The sequence below is a fragment of the Phasianus colchicus genome, chromosome 39 (genome assembly GCF_987193195.1).
Source record: "Phasianus colchicus chromosome 39, bPhaCol1.hap1.1, whole genome shotgun sequence".
NCBI classification, from domain to species: domain Eukaryota; kingdom Metazoa; phylum Chordata; class Aves; order Galliformes; family Phasianidae; genus Phasianus; species Phasianus colchicus.
The window spans coordinates 1,868,713-1,895,141 of record NC_143474.1 but is presented as its reverse complement, the minus strand read 5'-3'; the positions used below and the strand labels follow the sequence as shown (position 1 = coordinate 1,895,141).

The window sequence follows — 26,429 nt, the reverse complement described above, 5'->3', positions numbered from 1 at the left end:
CATATTTATGGCTCCAGCCCCACACTTATGGGTCTGAGGCCCCACTTATGGGTCCCTCCCCCCACTTATGGGTCCCGCCCCACACTTATGGGTCTGAGGCCCCACTTATGCCCCCCCCCCCCACTTATGGGTCCCGCCCCACACTTATCGGTCCCTCCCCCCACTTATGGGTCCCGCCCCCCGCTTATGGGTCCAGCCCCACATTTATGGGTCTGACGCCTCACTTATGGGTCCCCCCCCTCCCACTTATGGGTCCCGCCCCACACTTATGGGTCTGACCCCCCACTTACGGGTCCAGCCCCACAGTTATGGGTCTCACCCCCCACTTATGGGTCCCCTGCCCCCACTTATGGGTCCAGCCCCACACTTATGGGTCCCCCCCCCCACTTACGTGTCCCGCCCCACACTTATGGGTCTCACCCCCCACTTATGGGTCCCCCGCCCCCACTTATGGGTCCAGCCCCACACTTATGGGTCCAGCCCCACGCTTATGGGTCCCACCCCCCACTTATGGGTCCCACCCCACACTTATGGGTCCCACCCCCCACTTATGGGTCCCGCCCCACACTTATGGGTCTCACCCCACACTTATGGGTCCCGCCCCACACTTATGGGTCCTGCCCCACACTTATGGGTCCCGCCCCACACTTATGGGCCCCCCCCCTCCCACTTATGGGTCTTGCCGGGTCGTACCCCCCCCCACATAAAGACTCACACGACACTTCCGGTTCCCCCCGGGGGCCTTTATTTCCCCTCCCCCTCCTCTTCCTCCTCCTCCTCCTCCTCCTCCTCCTCCACTTCCTGTGACCACACCCCCGGACCGGAAGTCCCGCCCCCTCCCAACAAGCCACGCCCCCAAATAGTCATATTTTTTTTTTCTTGTTGTTGTTCTGCCCCGCCCCCTCATTGCTTGGCCCCGCCCCTCGGCCCCCAACGGCGTCGTCCCATTGGCTGCGGCTCCGCCACCTGAAAGACAAAGGAGACTCACGGGGAAGGGGGCGGGGCTTGAGCGGGAGGGGGGCGGGGTCAAGGGATGGCCCCGCCCCCTCCTCCTCCTCCTCCTCCTCCTCCTCCTCCCCTCCCCCACCTCCCGTCCCTTTTCTCTGCCCCACACTTGTGGGGCGCTGACGGCCTTCAGTATGGGGAGTACCAGGAGGTGGCTCTGGCTCGGCCCCTGTGGGAGAGAAAGGAAGAGGTTGGGGGGTAGAGGGGGCGGTAGGGGGGGGGACAGGGGGTCACGTGGATGGGCGGGACCCCCTTTGGAGGACTCTCGGGGGGGGCTTGGAGGACTTCCGGACAGTCGGAGTCCTTCCTCGGAGGACTCAGGGACCATAGGAACCCCCTTGGAGGACTCTCGGGGGCTTGGAGGACTCAGGGACCATAGAATCCCCCTTGGAGGACTCTTGGGGGGGGCTTGGAGGACTTTGGGACAGTCAGAGCCCTTCCTCGGAGGACCTAGGAACCATAGAATTCTCCTTGAAGGACTCTTGGGGGGCTTGGAGGACTTCCGGACTGTGGGAGTCCTTCCTCGGAGGATTCAGGGACCATAGGAACCCTCTTGGAGGACTCTCGGGGGCTTGGAGGACTCAGGGACCATAAAATCCTCCTTGGAGGACTCTTGGGGGGGCTGGGAGGACTTTTGGACAGTCGGAGTCCTTCCTCGGAGGACTTAGGAACCATAGAATCCTCCTTGGAGGACTCTTGGGGAGGGCTTGGAGGACTTAGGTACAGTCAGACTCCTTCCTTGGAGGACCCAGTGCCATAGAATCGCCCTTGGAGGACTCTGGAGCTTCTTGGAGGACCCAGCTACCACAGAACCCCATTTTGAAACACTCCGGTCACCCTTGGAGGACCCAGGGACCACCAAACCCCCTTCGGAGGACTGTGGGAGTCCTTGGAGGACTTAGGTACAGTCAGACTCCTTCCTTGGAGGACCCAGTGCCATAGAATCGCCCTTGGAGGACTCTGGGGCTCCTTGGAGGACCCGAAGACCACCAAACCCCCTTCGGAGGACCGTGACACCCTTCCTTCCGACCTCGGAGGACCCGTCACCAACCGGAAGAGCTCCCCTACCTGTAGGCCCTCCCCCGGGGCCGACTGTAGCCGCTGTAGAATCGCGCTCGGCTCGCCCCGTAACCGCCGCCTCCGCCGCGACCCCGGTAACGAGAACGGGGGAAACCCCGATCCGTCGTGCTGATTCCGGGGCGGTTCGTCCGCTTCGGGATCACCTGCGGGACGACACGACGCCCCCGTCGTCGCGATAGAGGTCCGACCGTCGCGATGGGACGCTCTCCCATCGTGATAGAGCTCCCCGTCTCTGCTATAGAGGTCCGACTGTCGCGATAGGACGCCCGCCTGTCGCGATAGAGCTCCCAGTCGCTGCTATAGAGATCCGACTGTCGCGATAGGACACCCGCCTGTCGCGATAGAGCTCCCAGTCACTGTTATAGAGGTCCGACCGTCGCGATAGGAAGCTCTCCCATCGCGATAGAGCTCCCCATCGTCGCAATAGACATAGCGACGTGACATAGCACTCCTCCATCACAATATAATGCCCCCAACCCATTGTGATCCAGCATGTTCTGTCACGACATAACCCCCCCCCCCCATGGTGATAAAATGTCCCCTGGTTGCAACATAGCACATTCTATCGCGACACATCCCCGTATCGCAACACAACGTCCCCCTATCGTGACACAACGCTTCCTTATTGCAACATAATGCCTCTTGTCATGCTCTAGCGCCTTCTGTTGCGACGCAACACCCCCCCATCGCGACATAACACCCCCTATCACGACACAACGCCTCCCGTCGTGACGCAGCGCCTCCTATTACGACATAACGTCTTCCGTCTCGATACAACGCTCTCCATCACAACGCAACGCTTCCCTACCGCGACAAAACGCCCCCCATAGCAACATAACGCCCTCTTATCGCAACACGACGCCCCCCTATCGCGACACAACACTTCCTTATTGCAACATAATGCCTCTTGTCATGCCATAGCACCTTCCGTTGCGACATGACACCGCCTCCATCGCGACATAACGCCCCCTATCACGACACAACGCCTCCCGTCGTGACGCAGCGCCTCCTATTACGACATAACGTCTTCCGTCTCGATATAACGCTCTCCATCACAACACAACGCTTCCTACCGCGACATAACGCCCCCCTATCGCAACATAACGCCCCCCTATCGCAACACGACGCCCCCCTATCGCGACACAACGCTTCCTTATTGCAACATAATGCCTCTTGTCATGCCATAGCACCTTCCATTGCGACATGACACCGCCTCCATCGCGACATAACGCCCCCTATCACGACACAACGCCTCCCGTCGTGACGCAGCGCCTCCTATTACGACATAAAGTCTTCCGTCTCGATACAACGCTCTCCATCACAACGCAACGCTTCCCTACCGCGACATAACGCCCCCCATAGCAACATAACGCCCCCCTATCGCAACACGACGCCCCCCTATCGCGACACAACGCGCCTCCCACCCCCACTATCGCGACATGACGCACCTTGATCTGCCGGCCGCGGAAGAGGGACTCGTCGAGCGCCATGGAGGTTCGCACCGATTCCTTCTCCGAAAATTCGATGTATGCGAACCTGGGGGGGGGGTTGGGGTCAGTTTGGGGGATTTGGGGGCATTTTGGGGTCGATTTGGGGGATTTTAGGGTCAGTTTGGGGTCAGTTTGGGGGATTTGGGGGATTTTGGGGTAGATTTGGGGGAATCTGGGGTCAATTTGGGGGATTTTGAGGTCGATTTGGGGGATTTTAGGGTCAGTTTGGGGTCAGTTCGGGGGATTTGGGGGCATTTTGGGGTCAGTTTGGGGGATTTTAGGGTCAGTTTGGGGTCAGTTTGGGGGATTTTGGGGCATTTTGGGGTCGGTTTGGGGGATTTTGGGGTCAGTTTGGGGGATTTTAGGGTCAGTTTGGGGTCAGTTTGGGGGATTTGGGGGCATTTTGGGGTCAGTTTGGGGGATTTTGGGGACATTTTGGGGGATTTTTTGGGGTCATTTTGTGGGATTTGGGGGCATTTTGGGGTTGATTTGGGGGATTTTAAGGGTCATTTTGGGGGATTTTGGGGTCAGTTTGGGGGATTTTGGGTCAGTTTGGGGGATTTTAGGGCATTTTGGGGTCGGTTTGGGGGATTTTAGGGTCATTTTGGGGTCAGTTTGGGGGATTTTGGGGACAGTTTGGGGGATTTTTTGGGGTCAATTTGGGGAATTCTGGGGTCAGTTTGGGGGATTTGGGGGCATTTTGGGGTCATTTTGGGGTCATTAATGGGGATTTTGGGGTCATTTTGGGGATTTTGGGGACATTTTGTGGGATTTTGGGGTCATTTTGGGCCATTTTAAGTCCATTTTAGGTCCATTTTGGGCCATTTTAGGTCCATTTTAGGTCCATTTTAGGTCCATTTTGGGGCCATTTTGGGGCCAATTTGAGGCCATTTTGGGGCCATTTTAGGTCCATTTTGGGGCCATTTTGGGTCATTTTGGGGCCATTCTTTAGGATTTTGGGGCCATTTTGTAGGATTTTGGGGTTATCTTGTAGGATTTTGGGGTCATTTTGTGCCATTTTAGGTCCATTTCAGGTCCATTTTGGGGCCATTTTGGGCCATTTTAGGGCCATTTAGGTCCATTCTGGGGCCATTTTGTAGGATTCTGGGGTCATCTTGTAGGATTTCGAGGCCATCTTGTAGGATTTCGGGGTCATTTAGTAGGATTTGGGGGCCATTTAGGGGCACAGACCCTTTTGGGTGCCCGCTGTACTTGTCACACAGGATGGAGGATTTCTGGGCTCATTTTAGGTCCATTTTGGGTCATTTTGGGGCCATTTTATAGGATTTTGGGGTCATTTTGTAGGATTTCGGGGTCATTTTGTAGGATTTCGGGGTCATTCAGTAGGATTTGGGGGCCATTTAGGGGCACAGACCCTTTTGGGTGCCCGCTGTACTTGTCACACAGGATGGAGAATTTCTGGGTTCATTTTAGGTCCATTTTGGGTCATTTTGGGGCCATTTTATAGGATTTTGGGGTCATTTTGTAGGATTTTGGGGTCATTTTGTAGGATTTTGGGGTCATTCTGTAGGATTTGGGGGCCATTTAGGGGCACAGACCCTTTTGGGTGCCCGCTGTACTTGTCACACAGGATGGAGGATTTCTGGGCTCATTTTGGGCCATTTTGGGTCATTTTGCGGCCATTCTGTAGGATTTTGGGGCCATTTTGTAGGATTTTGGGGTCATTTTGGGGTCATTTTGTAGGATTTCGGGGTCATTTTGGGCCATTTTAGGTCCATTTTAGGTCCATTTTGGGGCCATTTTGGGCCCATTTTAGGTCCATTTTGGGGCCATTTTGTAGGATTTGGGGGCCATTCTTTAGGATTTTGGGGCCATTTTGAAGGATTTTGGGGCTCTTTTGTAGGATTTTGGGGTCACTTTGTAGGATTTTGAGGTCATTTTGTAGGATTTTGGGGTCATTTTGTGCCATTTTAGGTCCATTTCAGGTCCATTTTGGGGCCATTTTGGGGCCAATTTGAGGCCATTTTGGGGCCATTTTGTAGGATTTTGGGGTCATTTTGTAGGATTTTGGGGCCATCTTGTAGGATTTCGGGGTCATTCTGTAGGATTTGGGGGCCATTTAGGGGCACAGACCCCTTTGGGTGCCCGCTGTACTTGTCACACAGGATGGAGGATTTTGGGGCCATTTTGTGGGATTTTGTGGTCATTTTGGACCATTTTAGGTCCATTTTGGGGTCATTTTGGGTCATTTTGGGGCCATTTTGTAGGATTTTGGGGTCATTTTGTGGGATTTTGGGGTCATTTTGGGCTCATTTTGTAGGATTTTGGGGTCATTTTGTGGGATTTTGGGGTCATTTTGGGCCATTTTAGGTCCATTTTGGGGCCATTTTAGGTCCATTTTGGGGCCATTTTGGGTCATTTTGGGGCCATTTTGTAGGATTTTGGGGTTATCTTGTAGGATTTTGGGGTCATTTTGTAGGATTTTGGGGTCATTTTGTAGGATTTTGGGGTCATTTTGTGCCATTTTAGGTCCACTTCAGGTCCATTTTGGGGCCATTTTGGGCCCATTTTAGGTCCATTTTGGTGCTTTTTTGGGTCATTTTGGGGCCATTCTGTAGGATTTCGGGGTCATTTTGTAGGATTTGGGGGCCATTCTGTAGGATTTCGGGGTCATTTAGTAGGATTTGGGGGCCATTTAGGGGCACAGACCCTTTTGGGTGCCCGCTGTACTTGTCACACAGGATGGAGGATTTCTGGGCTCATTTTGGGTCATTTTGGGGCCATTCTGTAGGATTTTGGTGCCTTTTTGTAGGATTTTGGGGTCATTTTGTGGGATTTTGGGGTCATTTTGGGGTCATTTTGTAGGATTTTGGGGTCATTTTGTAGGATTTTGGGATCATTTTGGGCCATTTTAGGTCCATTTCAGGTCCATTTTGGGGCCATTTTGGGGCCAATTTGAGGCCATTTTGGGTCATTTTGGGGCCATTTTGGGGTATTTTGGGGCCATTCTGTAGGATTTTGGGGCCATTCTATAGGATTTCGGGGTCATTTAGTAGGATTTGGGGGCCATTTAGGGGCACAGACCCTTTTGGGTGCCCGCTGTACTTGTCACACAGGATGGAGGATTTCTGGGGCCATTTTGGGCCATTTTAGGTCCATTTTGGGGCCATTTTATGGGATTTTGGGGCCATTCTGTAGGATTTTGGTGCCTTTTTGTAGGATTTTGGGGTCATTTTGTGGGATTTTGGGGTCATTTTGGGGTCATTTTGTAGGATTTTGGGATCATTTTGGGCCATTTTAGGTCCATTTTAGGTCCATTTTGGGGCCATTTTGGGCCCATTTTAGGTCCATTTCGGGGCCATTTTAGGTCCATTTTGGGGCCATTTTGGGTCATTTTGGGGCCATTCTTTAGGATTTTGGGGCCATTTTGTAGAATTTTGGGGTTATCTTGTAGGATTTTGGGGTCATTTTGTAGGATTTTGGGGTCATTTTGTAGGATTTTGGGGTCATTTTGGGCCATTTTAGGTCCATTTCAGGTCCATTTCGGGGCCATTTTGGGCCATTTTAGGGCCATTTAGGTCCATTCTGGGGCCATTTTGTAGGATTTTGGGGTCATTTTGTAGGATTTTGGGGTCATTCTGTAGGATTTGGGGGCCATTTAGGGGCACAGACCCTTTTGGGTGCCCGCTGTACTTGTCACACAGGATGGAGGATTTCTGGGCTCATTTTGGGCCATTTTGGGGCCATTTTGGGGTCATTCTGTAGGATTTTGGTGCCTTTTTGTAGGATTTTGGGGTCATTTTGTAGGATTTTGGGGTCATTTTGTGGGATTTTGGGGTCATTTTGGGGCCATTTTTTAGGATTTTGGGGTCATTTTGTGGGATTTTGGGGTCATTTGGGGCCATTTTAGGTCCATTTTAGGTCCATTTTGGGGCCATTTTGGGTCATTTTGGTGCCATTCTTTAGGATTTTGGGGCCATTTTGTAGGATTTTGGGGCTCTTTTGTAGGATTTTGGGATCATTTTGTAGGATTTTGAGGTCATTTTGTAGGATTTTGGGATCATTTTGGGCCATTTTAGGTCCATTTCAGGTCCATTTTGGGCCCATTTTGGTCCATTTTAGGTCCATTTTGGGGCCATTTTGGGCCATTTTAGGTCCATTTTGGGGCCATTTTGGGGTCATTTTATAGGATTTCGGGGTCATTTTGTAGGATTTTGGGGTCATTTTGGGGTCATTCTGTAGGATTTGGGGGCCATTTAGGGGCACAGACCCTTTTGGGTGCCCGCTGTACTTGTCACACAGGATGGAGGATTTCTGGGCTCATTTTGGGCCATTTTGGGTCATTTTGCGGCCATTCTGTAGGATTTTGGGGCCATTTTGTAGGATTTTGGGGTCATTTTGGGGTCATTTTGTAGGATTTCGGGGTCATTTTGGGCCATTTTAGGTCCATTTTAGGTCCATTTTGGGGCCATTTTGGGCCCATTTTAGGTCCATTTTGGGGCCATTTTGTAGGATTTGGGGGCCATTCTTTAGGATTTTGGGGCCATTTTGAAGGATTTTGGGGCTCTTTTGTAGGATTTTGGGGTCACTTTGTAGGATTTTGAGGTCATTTTGTAGGATTTTGGGGTCATTTTGTGCCATTTTAGGTCCATTTCAGGTCCATTTTGGGGCCATTTTGGGGCCAATTTGAGGCCATTTTGGGGCCATTTTGTAGGATTTTGGGGTCATTTTGTAGGATTTTGGGGCCATCTTGTAGGATTTCGGGGTCATTCTGTAGGATTTGGGGGCCATTTAGGGGCACAGACCCCTTTGGGTGCCCGCTGTACTTGTCACACAGGATGGAGGATTTTGGGGCCATTTTGTGGGATTTTGTGGTCATTTTGGACCATTTTAGGTCCATTTTGGGGTCATTTTGGGTCATTTTGGGGCCATTTTGTAGGATTTTGGGGTCATTTTGTGGGATTTTGGGGTCATTTTGGGCTCATTTTGTAGGATTTTGGGGTCATTTTGTGGGATTTTGGGGTCATTTTGGGCCATTTTAGGTCCATTTTGGGGCCATTTTAGGTCCATTTTGGGGCCATTTTGGGTCATTTTGGGGCCATTTTGTAGGATTTTGGGGTTATCTTGTAGGATTTTGGGGTCATTTTGTAGGATTTTGGGGTCATTTTGTAGGATTTTGGGGTCATTTTGTGCCATTTTAGGTCCACTTCAGGTCCATTTTGGGGCCATTTTGGGCCCATTTTAGGTCCATTTTGGTGCTTTTTTGGGTCATTTTGGGGCCATTCTGTAGGATTTCGGGGTCATTTTGTAGGATTTGGGGGCCATTCTGTAGGATTTCGGGGTCATTTAGTAGGATTTGGGGGCCATTTAGGGGCACAGACCCTTTTGGGTGCCCGCTGTACTTGTCACACAGGATGGAGGATTTCTGGGCTCATTTTGGGTCATTTTGGTGCCATTCTGTAGGATTTTGGTGCCTTTTTGTAGGATTTTGGGGTCATTTTGTGGGATTTTGGGGTCATTTTGGGGTCATTTTGTAGGATTTTGGGGTCATTTTGTAGGATTTTGGGATCATTTTGGGCCATTTTAGGTCCATTTCAGGTCCATTTTGGGGCCATTTTGGGGCCAATTTGAGGCCATTTTGGGTCATTTTGGGGCCATTTTGGGGTATTTTGGGGCCATTCTGTAGGATTTTGGGGCCATTCTATAGGATTTCGGGGTCATTTAGTAGGATTTGGGGGCCATTTAGGGGCACAGACCCTTTTGGGTGCCCGCTGTACTTGTCACACAGGATGGAGGATTTCTGGGGCCATTTTGGGCCATTTTAGGTCCATTTTGGGGCCATTTTATGGGATTTTGGGGCCATTCTGTAGGATTTTGGTGCCTTTTTGTAGGATTTTGGGGTCATTTTGTGGGATTTTGGGGTCATTTTGGGGTCATTTTGTAGGATTTTGGGATCATTTTGGGCCATTTTAGGTCCATTTTAGGTCCATTTTGGGGCCATTTTGGGCCCATTTTAGGTCCATTTCGGGGCCATTTTAGGTCCATTTTGGGGCCATTTTGGGTCATTTTGGGGCCATTCTTTAGGATTTTGGGGCCATTTTGTAGAATTTTGGGGTTATCTTGTAGGATTTTGGGGTCATTTTGTAGGATTTTGGGGTCATTTTGGGCCATTTTAGGTCCATTTCAGGTCCATTTTGGGGCCATTTTGGGCCATTTTAGGGCCATTTAGGTCCATTCTGGGGCCATTTTGTAGGATTTTGGGGTCATTTTGTAGGATTTTGGGGTCATTCTGTAGGATTTGGGGGCCATTTAGGGGCACAGACCCTTTTGGGTGCCCGCTGTACTTGTCACACAGGATGGAGGATTTCTGGGCTCATTTTGGGCCATTTTGGGGCCATTTTGGGGCCATTTTGGGGTATTTTGGGGCCATTCTGTAGGATTTTGGTGCCTTTTTGTAGGATTTTGGGGTCATTTTGTGGGATTTTGGGGTCATTTTGGGGTCATTTTGTAGGATTTTGGGGTCATTTTCTGGGATTTTGGGGTCATTTTGGGCCATTTTGTAGGATTTTGGGGTCATCTTGTAGGATTTCGGGGTCATCTTGTAGGATTTCGGGGTCATTTTGTAGGGTTTCGGGGCCATTTAGGGGCACAGACCCTTTTGGGTGCCCGCTGTACTTGTCACACAGGATGGAGGATTTCTGGGCTCATTTTGGGCCATTTTGGGGCCATTTTGGGGTCATTCTGTAGGATTTTGGTGCCTTTTTGTAGGATTTTGGGGTCATTTTGTAGGATTTTGGGGTCATTTTGTGGGATTTTGGGGTCATTTTGGGGCCATTTTTTAGGATTTTGGGGTCATTTTGTGGGATTTTGGGGTCATTTGGGGCCATTTTAGGTCCATTTTAGGTCCATTTTGGGGCCATTTTGGGTCATTTTGGTGCCATTCTTTAGGATTTTGGGGCCATTTTGTAGGATTTTGGGGCTCTTTTGTAGGATTTTGGGATCATTTTGTAGGATTTTGAGGTCATTTTGTAGGATTTTGGGATCATTTTGGGCCATTTTAGGTCCATTTCAGGTCCATTTTGGGCCCATTTTGGTCCATTTTAGGTCCATTTTGGGGCCATTTTGGGCCATTTTAGGTCCATTTTGGGGCCATTTTGGGGTCATTTTATAGGATTTCGGGGTCATTTTGTAGGATTTTGGGGTCATTTTGGGGTCATTCTGTAGGATTTGGGGGCCATTTAGGGGCACAGACCCTTTTGGGTGCCCGCTGTACTTGTCACACAGGATGGAGGATTTCTGGGCTCATTTTGGGCCATTTTGGGTCATTTTGGGGCCAATTTGTGGGATTTTGGGGTCATTTTGTAGGATTTTGGTGCCTTTTTGTAGGATTTTGGGGTCATTTTGTGGGATTTTGGGGTCATTTTGGGGTCATTTTGTAGGATTTTGAGGTCATTTTGTAGGATTTTGGGATCATTTTGGGCCATTTTAGGTCCATTTTAGGTCCATTTTGGGGCCATTTTGGGCCCATTTTAGGTCCATTTCGGGGCCATTTTAGGTCCATTTTGGGGCCATTTTGGGTCATTTTGGGGCCATTCTGTAGGATTTTGGGGCCATTTTGTAGGATTTTGGGGTCATTTTGGGCTCATTTTGTAGGATTTTGGGGTCATCTTGTGGGATTTTGGGGTCATTTTGGGCCATTTTAGGTCCATTTTGGGGCCAATTTGAGGCCATTTTGGGGTATTTTGGTGCCATTCTGTAGGATTTTGGGGCCATCTTGTAGGATTTTGGGGTCATTTTGTAGGATTTCGGGGTCATTCTGTAGGATTTGGGGGTCATTTAGGGGCACAGACCCTTTTGGGTGCCCGCTGTACTTGTCACACAGGATGGAGGATTTCTGGGCTCATTTTGGGCCATTTTAGGTCCATTTTGGGGCCATTTTGGGGTATTTTGGGGCCATTCTGTAGGATTTTGGTGCCTTTTTGTAGGATTTTGGGGTCATTTTGTGGGATTTTGGGGTCATTTTGGGGTCATTTTGTAGGATTTTGGGGCCATTTTGTAGGATTTTGGGGTCATTTTGTGCCATTTTAGGTCCATTTCAGGTCCATTTTGGGGCCATTTTGGGCCCATTTTAGGTCCATTTTGGGGCCATTTTGTAGGATTTTGGGGCCATTTTGTAGGATTTTGGGGTTATCTTGTAGGATTTTGGGGTCATTTTGTAGGATTTTGGGGTCATTTTGTAGGATTTTGGGGTCATTTTGTGCCATTTTAGGTCCATTTCAGGTCCATTTTGGGGCCATTTTGGGCCCATTTTAGGTCCATTTTGGTGCTTTTTTGGGTCATTTTGGGGCCATTTTGTAGGATTTCGGGGTCATTCTGTAGGATTTGGGGGCCATTTAGGGGCACAGACCCTTTTGGGTGCCCGCTGTACTTGTCACACAGGATGGAGGATTTCTGGGCTCATTTTGGGGTATTTTGGGGCCATTCTGTAGGATTTTGGTGCCTTTTTGTAGGATTTTGGGGTCATTTTGTGGGATTTTGGGGTCATTTTGGGGTCATTTTGTAGGATTTTGGGGCCATTTTGTAGGATTTTGGGGTCATTTTGTGCCATTTTAGGTCCATTTCAGGTCCATTTTGGGGCCATTTTGGGCCCATTTTAGGTCCATTTTGGGGCCATTTTGTAGGATTTGGGGGCCATTCTTTAGGATTTTGGGGCCATTTTGAAGGATTTTGGGGCTCTTTTGTAGGATTTTGGGGTCACTTTGTAGGATTTTGAGGTCATTTTGTAGGATTTTGGTGTCATTTTGTGCCATTTTAGGTCCATTTCAGGTCCATTTTGGGGCCATTTTGGGGCCAATTTGAGGCCATTTTGGGGCCATTTTGTAGGATTTTGGGGTCATTTTGTAGGATTTTGGGGCCATCTTGTAGGATTTCGGGGTCATTTAGTAGGATTTGGGGGCCATTTTAGGGCACAGACCCTTTTGGGTGCCCGCTGTACTTGTCACACAGGATGGAGGATTTCTGGGCTCATTTTCGGCCATTTTAGGTCCATTTCGGGGCCATTTTGGGTCCATTTTGGGGCCATTTTGGGTCATTTTGGGGCCATTCTGTAGGATTTTGGGGCCATTTTGTAGGATTTTGGGGTCATTTTGGGCTCATTTTGTAGGATTTTGGGGTCATTTTGGGCTCATTTTGTAGGATTTTGGGGTCACCTTGTGGGATTTTGGGGTCATTTTGGGCCATTTTAGGTCCATTTTGGGGCCAATTTGAGGCCATTTTGGGGTATTTTGGTGCCATTCTGTAGGATTTCGGGGCCATTCTATAGGATTTCGGGGTCATTCTGTAGGATTTTGGGGTCATTCTGTAGGATTTGGGGGCCATTTAGGGGCACAGACCCTTTTGGGTGCCCGCTGTACTTGTCACACAGGATGGAGGATTTCTGGGCTCATTTGGGGCCATTTTGGGTCATTTTGGGGCCATTTTGTAGGATTTTGGGGTCATCTTGTAGGATTTCGGGGTCATTTTGTAGGGTTTCGGGGCCATTTTGGGGCACAGACCCCTTTGGGTGCCCGCTGTACTTGTCACACAGGATGGAGGATTTCTGGGCTCATTTGGGGCCATTTTGGGTCATTTTGGGGCCATTTTGTAGGATTTTGGGGCCATTTTGTAGGATTTTGGGGTCATTTTGTGGGATTTTGGGGTCATTTTGGGGTCATTCTGTAGGGTTTTGGTGTCATTTTGTAGGATTTTGGGATCATTTTGGGCCATTTTAGGTCCATTTCAGGTCCATTTTGGGGCCATTTTGGGGCCAATTTGAGGCCATTTTGGGTCATTTTGGGGCCATTTTGGGGTATTTTGGGGCCATTCTGTAGGATTTTGGGGCCATTCTGTAGGATTTCGGGGTCATTCAGTAGGATTTGGGGGCCATTTAGGGGCACAGACCCTTTTGGGTGCCCGCTGTACTTGTCACACAGGATGGAGGATTTCTGGGCTCATTTTCGGCCATTTTGGGTCATTTTGGGGCCATTTTGTAGGATTTCGGGGCCATTTTGTAGGATTTTGGGGTCATCTTGTAGGATTTTGGGGTCATTTTGTGGGATTTTGGGTCATTTTGGACCATTTTAGGTCCATTTTGGAGCCATTGTGGGTCATTTTGGGGCCGTTTTGGGGTCTTTTTCGGTCATTTTGGGGTCATTTTGGGGCATTTTGGTGCCATTCTGTAGGATTTTGGTGCCTTTTTGTAGGGTTTTGGGGTCATTTTGTGGGATTTTGGGGTCATTTTGTAGGATTTTGGGGTCATTTTGTAGGATTTTGGGATCATTTTGGGCCATTTTAGGTCCATTTCAGGTCCATTTTGGGGCCATTTTGGGGCCAATTTGAGGCCATTTTGGGTCATTTTGGGGCCATTTTGGGGTATTTTGGGGCCATTCTGTAGGATTTTGGGGCCATTCTATAGGATTTCGGGGTCATTTTGAAGGATTTCGGGGCCATTTAGGGGCACAGACCCTTTTGGGTGCCCGCTGTACTTGTCACACAGGATGGAGGATTTCTGGGCTCATTTGGGGCCATTTTGGGTCATTTTGGGGCCATTTTGTAGGATTTTGGGGTCATTTTGTAGGATTTTGGGGTCATTTTGTGGGATTTTGGGGTCATTTTGGGGTCATTTTGTAGGGTTTTGGTGTCATTTTGTAGGATTTTGGGATCATTTTGGGCCATTTTAGGTCCATTTCAGGTCCATTTTGGGGCCATTTTGGGGCCAATTTGAGGCCATTTTGGGTCATTTTGGGGCCATTTTGGGGTATTTTGGGGCCATTCTGTAGGATTTTGGGGCCATTCTATAGGATTTCGGGGTCATTCAGTAGGATTTGGGGGCCATTTAGGGGCACAGACCCTTTTGGGTGCCCGCTGTACTTGTCACACAGGATGGAGGATTTCTGGGCTCATTTTGGGCCATTTTGGGTCATTTTGGGGCCATTTTGTAGGATTTTGGGGTCATTTTGTAGGATTTTGGGGTCATTTTGTAGGATTTTGGGGCCATTTTGTAGGATTTTGGGGTCATTTTGGGGTCATTTTGTGGTATTTTGGGGCCATTTTAGGTCCATTTTAGGTCCATTTTGGGGCCATTTTGGGTCATTTTGGGGCCATTCTTTAGGATTTTGGGGCCATTTTGTAGGATTTTGGTGCTCTTTTGTAGCATTTTGGGGTCGTTTTGTAGGATTTTGGGGTCATTTTGTAGGATTTTGGGATCATTTTGGGCCATTTTAGGTCCATTTTAGGTCCATTTTGGTGCTTTTTTGGGTCATTTTAGGTCCATTTTGGGGCCATTTTGGGTCATTTTGGGGTCATTTTATAGGATTTTGGGGTCATTTTGTAGGATTTTGGGGTCATTTCGGGGTCATCTTGTAGGATTTGGGGGCCATTTAGGGGCACAGACCCTTTTGGGTGCCCGCTGTACTTGTCACACAGGATGGAGGATTTCTGGGCTCATTTTCGGCCATTTTGGGTCATTTTGGGGCCATTTTGTAGGATTTCGGGGCCATTTTGTAGGATTTTGGGGTCATCTTGTAGGATTTTGGGGTCATTTTGTGGGATTTTGGGTCATTTTGGACCATTTTAGGTCCATTTTGGAGCCATTGTGGGTCATTTTGGGGCCGTTTTGGGGTCTTTTTCGGTCATTTTGGGGTCATTTTGGGGCATTTTGGTGCCATTCTGTAGGATTTTGGTGCCTTTTTGTAGGGTTTTGGGGTCATTTTGTGGGATTTTGGGGTCATTTTGTAGGATTTTGGGGTCATTTTGTAGGATTTTGGGATCATTTTGGGCCATTTTAGGTCCATTTCAGGTCCATTTTGGGGCCATTTTGGGGCCAATTTGAGGCCATTTTGGGTCATTTTGGGGCCATTTTGGGGTATTTTGGGGCCATTCTGTAGGATTTTGGGGCCATTCTATAGGATTTCGGGGTCATTTTGAAGGATTTCGGGGCCATTTAGGGGCACAGACCCTTTTGGGTGCCCGCTGTACTTGTCACACAGGATGGAGGATTTCTGGGCTCATTTGGGGCCATTTTGGGTCATTTTGGGGCCATTTTGTAGGATTTTGGGGTCATCTTGTAGGATTTCGGGGTCATTTTGTAGGATTTCGGGGTCATTTTGTAGGATTTCGGGGCCATTTTGGGGCACAGACCCTTTTGGGTGCCCGCTGTACTTGTCACACAGGATGGAGGATTTCTGGGCTCATTTGGGGCCATTTTGGGTCATTTTGGGGCCATTTTGTAGGATTTTGGGGCCATTTTGTAGGATTTTGGGGTCATTTTGTGGGATTTTGGGGTCATTTTGGGGTCATTTTGTAGGGTTTTGGTGTCATTTTGTAGCATTTTGGGGTCGTTTTGTAGGATTTTGGGGTCATTTTGTGGGATTTTGGGGTCATTTTGTGCCATTTTAGGTCCATTTTAGGTCCATTTTGGTGCTTTTTTGGGTCATTTTAGGTCCATTTTGGGGCCATTTTGGGTCATTTTGGGGTCATTTTATAGGATTTTGGGGTCATTTTGTAGGATTTTGGGGTCATTTCGGGGTCATCTTGTAGGATTTGGGGGCCATTTAGGGGCACAGACCCTTTTGGGTGCCCGCTGTACTTGTCACACAGGATGGAGGATTTCTGGGCTCATTTTCGGCCATTTTGGGTCATTTTGGGGCCATTTTGTAGGATTTCGGGGCCATTTTGTAGGATTTTGGGGTCATCTTGTAGGATTTTGGGGTCATTTTGTGGGATTTTGGGTCATTTTGGACCATTTTAGGTCCATTTTGGGGCCATTGTGGGTCATTTTGGGGCCGTTTTGGGGTCTTTTTCGGTCATTTTGGGGTCATTTTGGGGCATTTTGGTGCCATTCTGTAGGATTTTGGTGCCTTTTTGTAGGGTTTTGGGGTCATTTTGTGGGATTTTGGGGTCATTTTGTAGGATTTTGGGGTCATTTTGTAGGATTTTGGGATCATTTTGGGCCATTTTAGGTCCATTTCAGGTCCATTTTGGGGCCATTTTGGGGCCAATTTGAGGCCATTTTGGGTCATTTTGGGGCCATTTTGGGGTATTTTAGGGCCATTCTGTAGGATTTTGGGGCCATTCTATAGGATTTCGAGTCATTTTGTAGGATTTCGGGGCCATTTAGGGGCACAGACCCTTTTGGGTGCCCGCTGTACTTGTCACACAGGATGGAGGATTTCTGGGGCCATTTGAGGCCATTTTGGGTCATTTTGGGGCCATTTTATAGGATTTTGGGGTCATTTTGTGGGATTTTGGGGTCATTTCGGGGTCATTTTGTAGGATTTCGGGGTCATTTTGTGCCATTTTAGGTCCATTTCAGGTCCATTTTGGGGCCATTTTGGGCCCATTTTAGGTCCATTTTGGGGCCATTTTGTAGGATTTGGGGGCCATTCTGTAGGATTTTGGGGTCATTCTATAGGATTTCGGGGTCATTTTGTAGGATTTCGGGGTCATTCTGTAGGATTTGGGGGCCATTTAGGGGCACAGACCCTTTTGGGTGCCCGCTGTACTTGTCACACAGGATGGAGGATTTCTGGGCTCATTTTCGGCCATTTTGGGTCATTTTGGGGCCATTTTGGGGTATTCTGGGGCCATTCTGTAGGATTTTGGGGCCATTTTGTAGGATTTTGGGGTCATTTTGTAGGATTTTGGGGTCATTTTGGGCCATTTTAGGTCCATTTTGGGGCCATTTTGGGCCATTTTAGGTCCGTTTTTGGGCCATTTTAGGTCCATTTTGGGGCCATTCTGTAGGATTTTGGTGCCTTTTTGTAGGATTTTGGGGTCATTTTGTGGGATTTTGGGGTCATTTTGGGGTCATTTTGTAGGATTTTGGGGTCATTTTGTGGGATTTTGGGGTCATTTTGGGCCATTTTAAGTTCATTTTAGGTCCATTTTGGGCCATTTTAGGTCCATTTTGGGTCCATTTTAGGTCCATTTTGGGGCCATTTGGGGCCATTTTGGGGCCATTCTGTGGGATTTTGGGGCCATTCTGTAGGATTTCGGGGTCATTTTGTGGGATTTTGGGGTCATTTTGGGGTCATTTTGTAGGATTTTGGGGCCATTTTGTAGGATTTTGGGATCATTTTGGGCCATTTTAGGTCCATTTTGGGGCCAATTTGAGGCCATTTTGGGTCATTTTGGGGCCATTTTGGGGTATTTTGGTGCCATTCTGTAGGATTTTGGGGCCATTCTGTAGGATTTTGGGGCCATTCTATAGGATTTCGGGGTCATCTTGTAGGATTTCGGGGTCATTTTGTAGGATTTGGGGGCCATTTAGGGGCACAGACCCTTTTGGGTGCCCGCTGTACTTGTCACACAGGATGGAGGATTTCTGGGCTCATTTGGGGCCATTTTAGGTCCATTTAGGTCCATTTTGGGTCCATTTTGGGGCCATTTTGGGTCATTTTGGGGCCATTCTGTAGGATTTTGGGGCCATTCTGTAGGATTTTGGGGTCATTTTGGGCTCATTTTGTAGGATTTTGGGGTCATTTTGGGCCATTTTAGGTCCATTTTAGGTCCATTTTGGGGCCATTTTGGGTCATTTTGGGGCCATTTTGGGGTATTTTGGGGCCATTCTGTAGGATTTTGGGGCCATTCTATAGGATTTCGGGGCCATTCTGTAGGATTTCGGGGTCATTTTATAGGATTTGGGGGCCATTTAGGGGCACAGACCCTTTTGGGTGCCCGCTGTACTTGTCACACAGGATGGTGACCCTGTTGACGGAGCCGCAGCCGTGGAAATGCGCCTCCAGTTCCTCCGCCGTCGCCCCATAATCCACCTTTGGGGGGAACGGGGGCAAAGTCACCCCATAGAAAACACCCCCGCCCCATAGAAAAGACCCCCTGCCCCATAGCGGAGACCCCCTGCCCCATAGGAGACCCCCACCCCATAGCTGGGACCCCCTGCCCCATAGCGGGGACCCTCTGCCCCATAGAAAAGCCCCAGTACCCCATAGGAGGCCCCCTGCCCAATAGAAAAGACCCCCACCCCATAGCTGGGACCCCCTGCCCCATAGGAGACCCTTTGGGCCCCATAGGAGACCCCCACCCCATAGCTGGGACTCCCTGCCCCATAGCGGGGACCCTCTGCCCCATAGGAGACCCCCCACCCCATAGCTGGGACCCCCTGCCCCATACGAGACCCTTTGGGCCCCATAGGAGACCCCCACCCCATAGATGGGACCCCCTGCCCCATAGGAGACCCCCACCCCATAGATAGGACCCCTGCCCCATAGAAAAGACCCCTGCCCCATAGCGGGGACCCCCTGCCCCATAGAAGACCCCCACCCCATAGATGGGACCCCTGTGCCCCATAGAAGACCCCCACCCCATAGCTGTGACCCCTGTGTCCCATAGGAGACCCCCTGCCCCATAGATGGGACCCCTGCCCCATAGCTGGGACCCCCTGCCCCATAGAAAAGACCCCCGCCCCATAGCAGGGACCCTCTGCCCCATAGGAGACCCCCACCCCATAGCTGGGACTCCCTGCCCCATAGAAGAGCCCTGTGCCCCATAGGATGAGACCTCAAATGAGACCCCAAATGAGACCCCAAGAGACCCCAGACCCCAAAAGAGCCCCCAAAAGAGACCCCAAACCCCAAATGAAATCACAAATGAGACTCCAGACCCCAAAAGAGACCCCAAATGAGACCCCAAAAGAGACCCCAGACCCCAAACGAGACCCCAAACGAGAACCCCAGACCCCAAAAGTGACCCCAGACCCCAAACGAGACCCCAAACGAGACCCCAAATGAGACCCCAGACCCCAAACGAGACCCCAAAACAGACCCCCAGACCCCAAAAGACACCCCAAAAGAGACCCCAGACCCCAAATGAGACCCCAAGAGACCCCAGACCCCAAAAGAGACCCCAGACCCCAAATGAGACCCCAAACGAGAACCCCAGACCCCAAATGAGACCCCAAAAGAGACCCCAGACCCCAAAAGAGACCCCAGACACCAAAAGAGACCCCAAACGAGACCCCAAAAGAGACCTCAAAAGAGACCCCAGACCCCAAAAGTGAACCCCAAAGAAACCCCAAAACGGACCCCCAGACCCCAAACGAGACCCCAAAAAAGCCCCCAGACCCCAAACGAAATCACAAATGAGACCCCAGACCCCAAACGAGACCCCAAGAGACCCCAGACCCCAAAAGAGACCCCAAACGAGAACCCCAGACCCCAAAAGAGCCCCCAAAAGAGCCCCCAGACCCCAAAAAACGACCCCAAAAGAGCCCCAGAAACCCCAAAAGACACCCCAAGCGAGACCCCAAACGAGACCCCAGACCCCAAACCAAACCCCAAAAGAGCCCCCAGACCCCAAAAACGACCCCCCCCCCCATACGTTGCCGACGTAAATGGAGCGAGCGTCGGCCTCCATCTTCTCCTCCAGCGACATGATGACGGGGCCGGCTGTGGGGACACCCCAAAAGTCACCCCAAAGTCACCCCAAATGAAACCCCAAAGCGACCCCAAAACGTGGCACCAATGGGACCCAAAAATGGGACCCCAAAATGACCCCAAATCCCACCAAAATGGCCCCAAATCCCACCAAAATGGCGCCAAATCCCACCAAAATGGCCCCAAATCCCACCCAAATGAACCCCATTTTGACCCCAAAAGTCACCCCAAAATGACCCCAAATAAAACCCCAAAGCGACCCCAAAATGTGGCACCAATGGGATCCCAAAATGGGACCCCAAAATGACCCCAAATCCCCCTAAAATGACCCCAAATCCCACCAAAATGAACCCAAAATGTGGCACCAATGGGACCCCAAACACCACCCCAAAATGACCCGAAATCCCCCCAAAATGACCCCCAATGTGATCCCAAATAAAACCCCAAAGCGACCCCAAGATGTGGCACCAATGGGAAGCCAAAATGGGACCCCAAAATGACCCCGAATCCCCCAAAATGACCCCAAAATGTGGCAGCAACGACTCCAAAATGGGACCCCAGAATGGGACCCCAAAATGACCCCAAATCCCCCCAAAATGACCCCAAAACTCACCCCAAATGACCCCAAATAAAACCCCAAAATGACCCCAAAACGTGGCACCAATGGGACCCAAAATGGGACCCCAAAATGACCCCAAATCCCAGCAAAATGACCCCAAATCCCACCAAAATGACCCCAAATGTGGCACCAGTGGGACCCCAAAGAAAACCCCAAAAGTCACCCCAAAATGACCCCAAATAAAACCCCAAAGCGACCCCAAAACGTGGCACCAATGGGACCCAAAATGGGACCCCAAAATGACCCCAAATCCCACCAAAATGACCCCAAAATGTGGCACCAATAGGACTTAAAATGGGACCCCAAAATGTGGCTGCCAATGTGACCCTAAATGCCACCCCAAAATGACCCCACGTTCCCCCAAAGCGACCCCAAAACGTGGCACCAATGGGATCCCAAAATGGGACCCAAAAATGACCCCAAATCCCCCCAAAATGACCCCAAATCCCACCAAAATGACCCCCATTTTGACCCCCAAAGTCACCCCAAAATGACCCCAAATGAAACCCCAAAGCGACCCCAAAATGTGGCACCAATGGGATCCCAAAAGGGGACCCCAAAATGACCCCAAATCCCACCAAAATGACCCCAAATCCCACCAAAATGACCCCCATTTTGACCCCAAAAGTCACCCCAAATAAAACCCCAAAGCGACCCCAAAACGTGGCACCAATGGGACCCCAAAATGGGACCCCAAAATGACCCCAAATCCCACCAAAATGACCCCAAATCCCACCAAAATGAACCCAAAATCCCACCCAAATGAACCCCAAATGTGGCACCAGTGGGACCCCAAATAAAACCCCAATGCGACCCCAAAATGTGGCACCAATGGGACCCAAAAATGGGACCCCAAAATGACCCCAAATACCACCAAAATGACCCCAGATCCCACCAAAATGACCCCAAAATGTGGCACCAGTGGGACCCCAAATGCCACCCCAAAATGACCCGAAATCCCCCCAAAATGACCCCCAATGTGACCCCAAATAAAACCCCAAAGCGACCCCAAAACGTGGCACCACTGGGAACCCAAAATGGGACCCCAAAATGACCCCGAATCCCCCAAAATGACCCCAAAATGTGGCAGCAACGACTCCAAAATGGGACCCCAGAATGACCCCAAATCCCCCCAAAATGACCCAAAATCCCCCCAGAATGACCCCAAATCCCACAAAATGACCCCAAATAAAACCCCAAAGCGACCCCAAAACGTGGCACCAATGGGAACCCAAAAATGGGACCCCAAAATGACCCCAAATCCCACCAAAATTGAGCCCCCGATTTTCCCACACCCCAAAAAGACCCAAAATCCCACAAAATGACCCCAAAATCCCACAAAATGACCCCAAAATCCCCCAGGCTTGGGGCTCACGTTCATCTCCTTCTCCACTTCGTTTTAACCCCAAAATGACCCCCAAATTGACCCCAAATCCCCCAAATTTGACCCCAAATCCCCCAAAATCGACCCCCCGATTTTCCCATGCCCCAAAAAGACCCAAAATCCCACAAAATGACCCAAAATCCCACAAAATGACCCAAAATCCCATAAAATGACCCCAAAATCCCCCAGGCTTGGGGCTCACGTTCATCTCCTTCTCCACTTCGTTTTAACCCCAAAATGACCCCAAAATTGACCCCAAATCCCCCAAATTTGACCCCAAATCCCCCAAAATCGACCCCCCGATTTTCCCACACCCCAAAAAGACCCAAAATCCCCCAAAATGACCCAAAATCCCCTAAAATGACCCCAAAATCCCCCAGAATTGGGGCTCACGTTCATCTCTTTTCCTACTTCGCTTTACCCCCAAAATAACCCCAAAATTGACCCCAAATCCCCCAAATTTGACCCCAAATCCCCCCAAAATCGACCCCCCAATTTTCCCACGCCCCAAAATGACCCAAAATCCCCCAAAATGACCCCAAAAATGACCCACCATTGCCCGGGGGGGGGCTCATGTTCATCTGTTTCTCCACTTCGTTTTGGAGCTCTTTGAGTTTCTCTGCCTCCTCCTCCATCTCTCGGACGCGAGCCTTGATGGCCTCCAGTTCCTTAAAAACGAGGGGGGGGGGAGCAAATTTTGGGGAAAAAAAAGCAATTTTTGGTAAAATCCCACTTTCCTGTTGAAAAGGAGCCGAAACGGCCCCAAAACGAGGCGAAATTCGGCCCCAAAATGGACACAAATGACCCCAAAAGTTGACGCCAATGAGAAACAAAGGAAATCCCAAAAAAGAAGCCAAACAGGACCCAAAAATGACCCGAATGACCCCAAAAATTGACCCCAAAAAGACCCAAAATGACCCCAAAAAGATTCCAAACAAAGACCCCAAAAATTGACACCAAAAAGACCCAAAATGACCCCAAAAAGGACCAAAATGACCCCAAAAAGGGACCCCAAAAAAGATCCCAAGCAGGACCCAAAAATGACCCAAAAGACCCCAAAAATTAACGCCAAAAAGACCCAAAATGACCCCAAAAAGATCCCAAAGAAAGACCTCAAGGAGGACCCACAAGAACCCCCAAAAATTGACCCCAAAAAGCCCCAAAATGACCCCAAAAAGCCCCAAAAATTGACCCCAAAAGACCCAAGATGATGGAGACCGGAAGTGCCCCCCCAAAACCGGAAGTGCCCCATGGAGACCCACAAAGCGCCACAAAAAGGCAAAAAAATCCCTCAAAAACCCCAAAATGACCCAAAAATACCCAAAATGACCCCAAAATGACAGGAAATGGAGCAAGAAAAGACCGGAAGTGCCCCCAAATTTGTCCAAAACTGACACAAATTGCCCCAAAAAGGGGGCAAAATGAGCGGAACCGGAAGTGACCCCCCAAACCGGAAGTGCCCCCAAGGAGACCCACAAAGCGCCACAAAAAGTCCCAAAATATTCCTCAAAAAACCGCAAAATGCCCCCCCAGAATGACCGGAAATAGAACGAAAAAAGACCGGAAGTGCCTCAAAAAGTGCCCCTAAATGACACAAAAAGGGCCCAAAAAGGAGCAGAACCGGAAGTGCCCCCCCAAAACCGGAAGTGCCCCCTAGTGAGACCCACAAAGTGCCACAAAAGGACCCGAAATCCCCCCCCTTCGCTGACCCCCCACCGCCATCACGTGACCAGCACTCGTTTCCCACCACCCCTTCCACGTGACCGCCAACAAGCCCCGCCCCTTCCGCTTCCCATCACATCCCACTTCTGGTCCTGGCAAAACAAAAGCAAACCCACGTGACCCAAGAACCCCCCCCCCCGAAAAGCCTCCAAGACCGGAAGTGCCCCACATAGACCGGAAATGGCCCCAGGAAAACCACCAACCTTTATTTCCCCATCACTTGACCACCCCTCGCTTCCCGCCACTCCACCACGTGACCCCATCCCTCAAGCCCCGCCCCTTCCGCCTCCCATCCCTTCCCTCACTTCCGCTTCCGCTCCAAAGTGGCGGCAAAAAATAAAACAACCAAACCCACGTGACCCAAAAAGACCCCCCCCCCTCTTAAAGCCTCCAAGACCGGAAGTGCCTTACACGGACCGGAAATGCCCCCAAAGAAGCTCCCCCTCCCCGAAAGTCCACCCCCCCTCCTTTCCCATCACGTGACCAATCCTCGTTTCCCGCCTCCGCACCACGTGACCCTCCCCATCCCTACCCGCACTTCCGGTTCCGCGCCGCAGTGGCGGCAAAAATAAGAAAAAAACCCAAACCCACGTGACTCGGAAAGAACCCAAGCCTCCAAGACCGGAAGTACCTTACACACACCGGAAGTGCCCCGACCCCTTCCGTCCCCACCACGTGAGCGCCCCTCGTTTCCCGCCACCCCTCCACGTGACACCATCCCTCAAGCCCCGCCCCTTCCACCTCCACTCCTTCCCTACAGTTCCGGTTCCGCCCCAAAGTGGCGGCAAAAAAAAACCCAACACCACGTGACCCAAAAGACCCCCCCCCGCAAGCCTCCAAGACCGGAAGTGCCTTACACAGACCGGAAGTGCCCCGAACCCCTTCCATCCCCTTCTGGACCCAGAAGAACCCCCCACCCCCCGCAAGCCTCCAAGACCGGAAGTGCCTTACACAGACCGGAAATGCCCCCAAGAGAGCCGCCCCCGACCCTTTCCATGCCCACCACGTGACCACACCTCGTTTCCCGCCACCCCACCACCTGACCCCATCCCTCAAGCCCCGCCCCTTCCGCCTCCCCTCCTTCCTTACACTTCCGGTTCCGCCCCAAAGTGGCGGCAAAAAAAAAACGCAGCCAACCCCACGTGATCCAAAAGATGCCCCCCGCAACCCCCCCACGAAAAGCCTCCAAGACCGGAAGTGCCCAACACAGACCGGAAATGCCCCCAAGAGAGCCGCCCCCGACCCTTTCCATGCCCACCACGTGACCACCCCTCGTTTCCCGCCACCCCACCACCTGACTCCATCCCTCAAGCCCCGCCCCTTCCGCCTCCCCTCCTTCCTTACACTTCCGGTTCCGCCCCAAAGTGGCGGCAAAAAAAAACGCAGCCAACCCCACGTGATCCAAAAGATGCCCCCCGCAACCCCCCCACGAAAAGCCTCCAAGACCGGAAGTGCCCAACACAGACCGGAAATGCCCCCAAGAGAGCCGCCCCCGACCGCTTCCATCCCCATCACGTGACCGCCCCTCGTTTCCCGCCACCCCACCACCTGACCCCATCCCTCAAGCCCCGCCCCTTCCGCCTCCCATCCCTCCCTCACTTCCGTTCCCCCCCCACCCCCCGCCTTCCCACTTTCCGTCTTCCCCCCCCCCCCCCCCTTCCTTTCATCCTCTTACCGGATCCTCGATGGCGGCGTCTCCTCCGTCTCCTTCCCCGAGCCCCCCTTCCTCCTCCAACTCCTCGCTTCCTTCGGGCCCCGTTCCGCCCGACGACGACGACACCGAAGGCCCAGACGGCGGCGGCGCTTGCGACGTCCCCGATCCCGACCCGACCCCGACGGCGGCGGCGGCGGCGACGGCGGCGGCGCCGCCTCCGCTTCCCCCCAACCCGATTCCCACCCCCCCTCCTCCTCCTCCTCCTCCTCCTCCTCCTCCACCACCCGCCCTCCCTCCTCCCTTCCCCCGATTCCCGCCTCCCGTTTCGTTCCCGTTCCCTTCTTCCCCTTCGGCCGACCCTAAGCCGTTGCCATAAGGGCCCGGCCCAAGGTTTCCCGCTTCGGGTCCGGCCGATGCCCCCGCCGCTGTTGCCGCCGAAACCGCCGCCGCCGCCGCCGCCGCCGTTTGGGCACCGCTCGGAGCGCGCAGCGCCGCCGCCATCGGCACCGTCGGCGAGGGGAGGAATGAGGGGATTGGTGGAGAGAGGAGGAAGGGGCGGGGTTTAGGGCGGAAGGAGGGTGTGTGGGGGGGGAAAGGCGGGGATTTGGGCGGATGTGGGGTGGAGTGGCTGCATGTAAGGGCGGAAGTGGAGGGTGAAGACCGGAAGTGGCGACTCTAGGGCTATTTTAACAAAGGATTGGGGCACTTTAATGAGGGATTGGTGGAGAGAGACGGAAGGGGCGGGGCTTAGGGCGGAAAAAGGTTGTCTGGGGGGGAATGGCGGTGATTTGGGGGATGAAAGGGCGGAAGTCAGGGCGAATGGTTACCGTTATGGGCGGAAGTGTGGGCGAATGGTTACAGTTAAGGGCGGAAGTGAAGGTATGGACCGGAAGTGGGGACTTTAGGGCTATTTTAACAAAGGATTGGGGCCGTTCAATAGGGGATTGGAGGAGAGAGACGGAAGGGGCGGGGTTTAGGGCGGAAGGAGGCAGTGGGGGGGAAGGCGGGGATTGGGGCGGATGTGGGGGATGAAAGTGTGGATGTGAGGGCGAATGGTTACAGTTAAGGGCGGAAGTTGGGGTGA

At 51.2% G+C, this 26,429-nt stretch overlaps 1 protein-coding gene across 1 annotated transcript; it reads right to left on the bottom strand.

The window, feature by feature from the left end:
- Positions 1–1,047: 1,047 nt before the first annotated feature.
- Positions 1,048–25,883, bottom strand: PABPN1 (poly(A) binding protein nuclear 1). The gene is made up of 7 exons (XM_090130096.1): positions 25,367–25,883; positions 22,523–22,637; positions 19,911–19,978; positions 18,240–18,346; positions 3,534–3,621; positions 2,074–2,228; positions 1,048–1,174 (listed from the first exon to the last, which is right to left on the bottom strand). The coding sequence occupies exons 1-7, from the start codon at positions 25,844–25,846 to the stop codon at positions 1,135–1,137; spliced, it is 1,053 nt and encodes a 350-aa protein (XP_089986222.1). The 5' UTR covers positions 25,847–25,883; the 3' UTR covers positions 1,048–1,134.
- Between the last annotated feature and the right edge of the window lie 546 nt (positions 25,884–26,429).

Coding starts and splice junctions, on each gene's coding strand:
- PABPN1 (XM_090130096.1), bottom strand. CDS start 25,846: ATGGCGGCGGCGCTGCGCGCTCCGAGCGGTGCCCAAACGGCGGCGGCG. Junction 19,979..22,522: donor GAGCCCCCCCCCGGGCAATG/GTGGGTCATTTT, acceptor GTGTCCCCACAG/CCGGCCCCGTCATCATGTCG. Junction 18,347..19,910: donor GCTCCATTTACGTCGGCAAC/GTATGGGGGGGG, acceptor TTCCCCCCAAAG/GTGGATTATGGGGCGACGGC.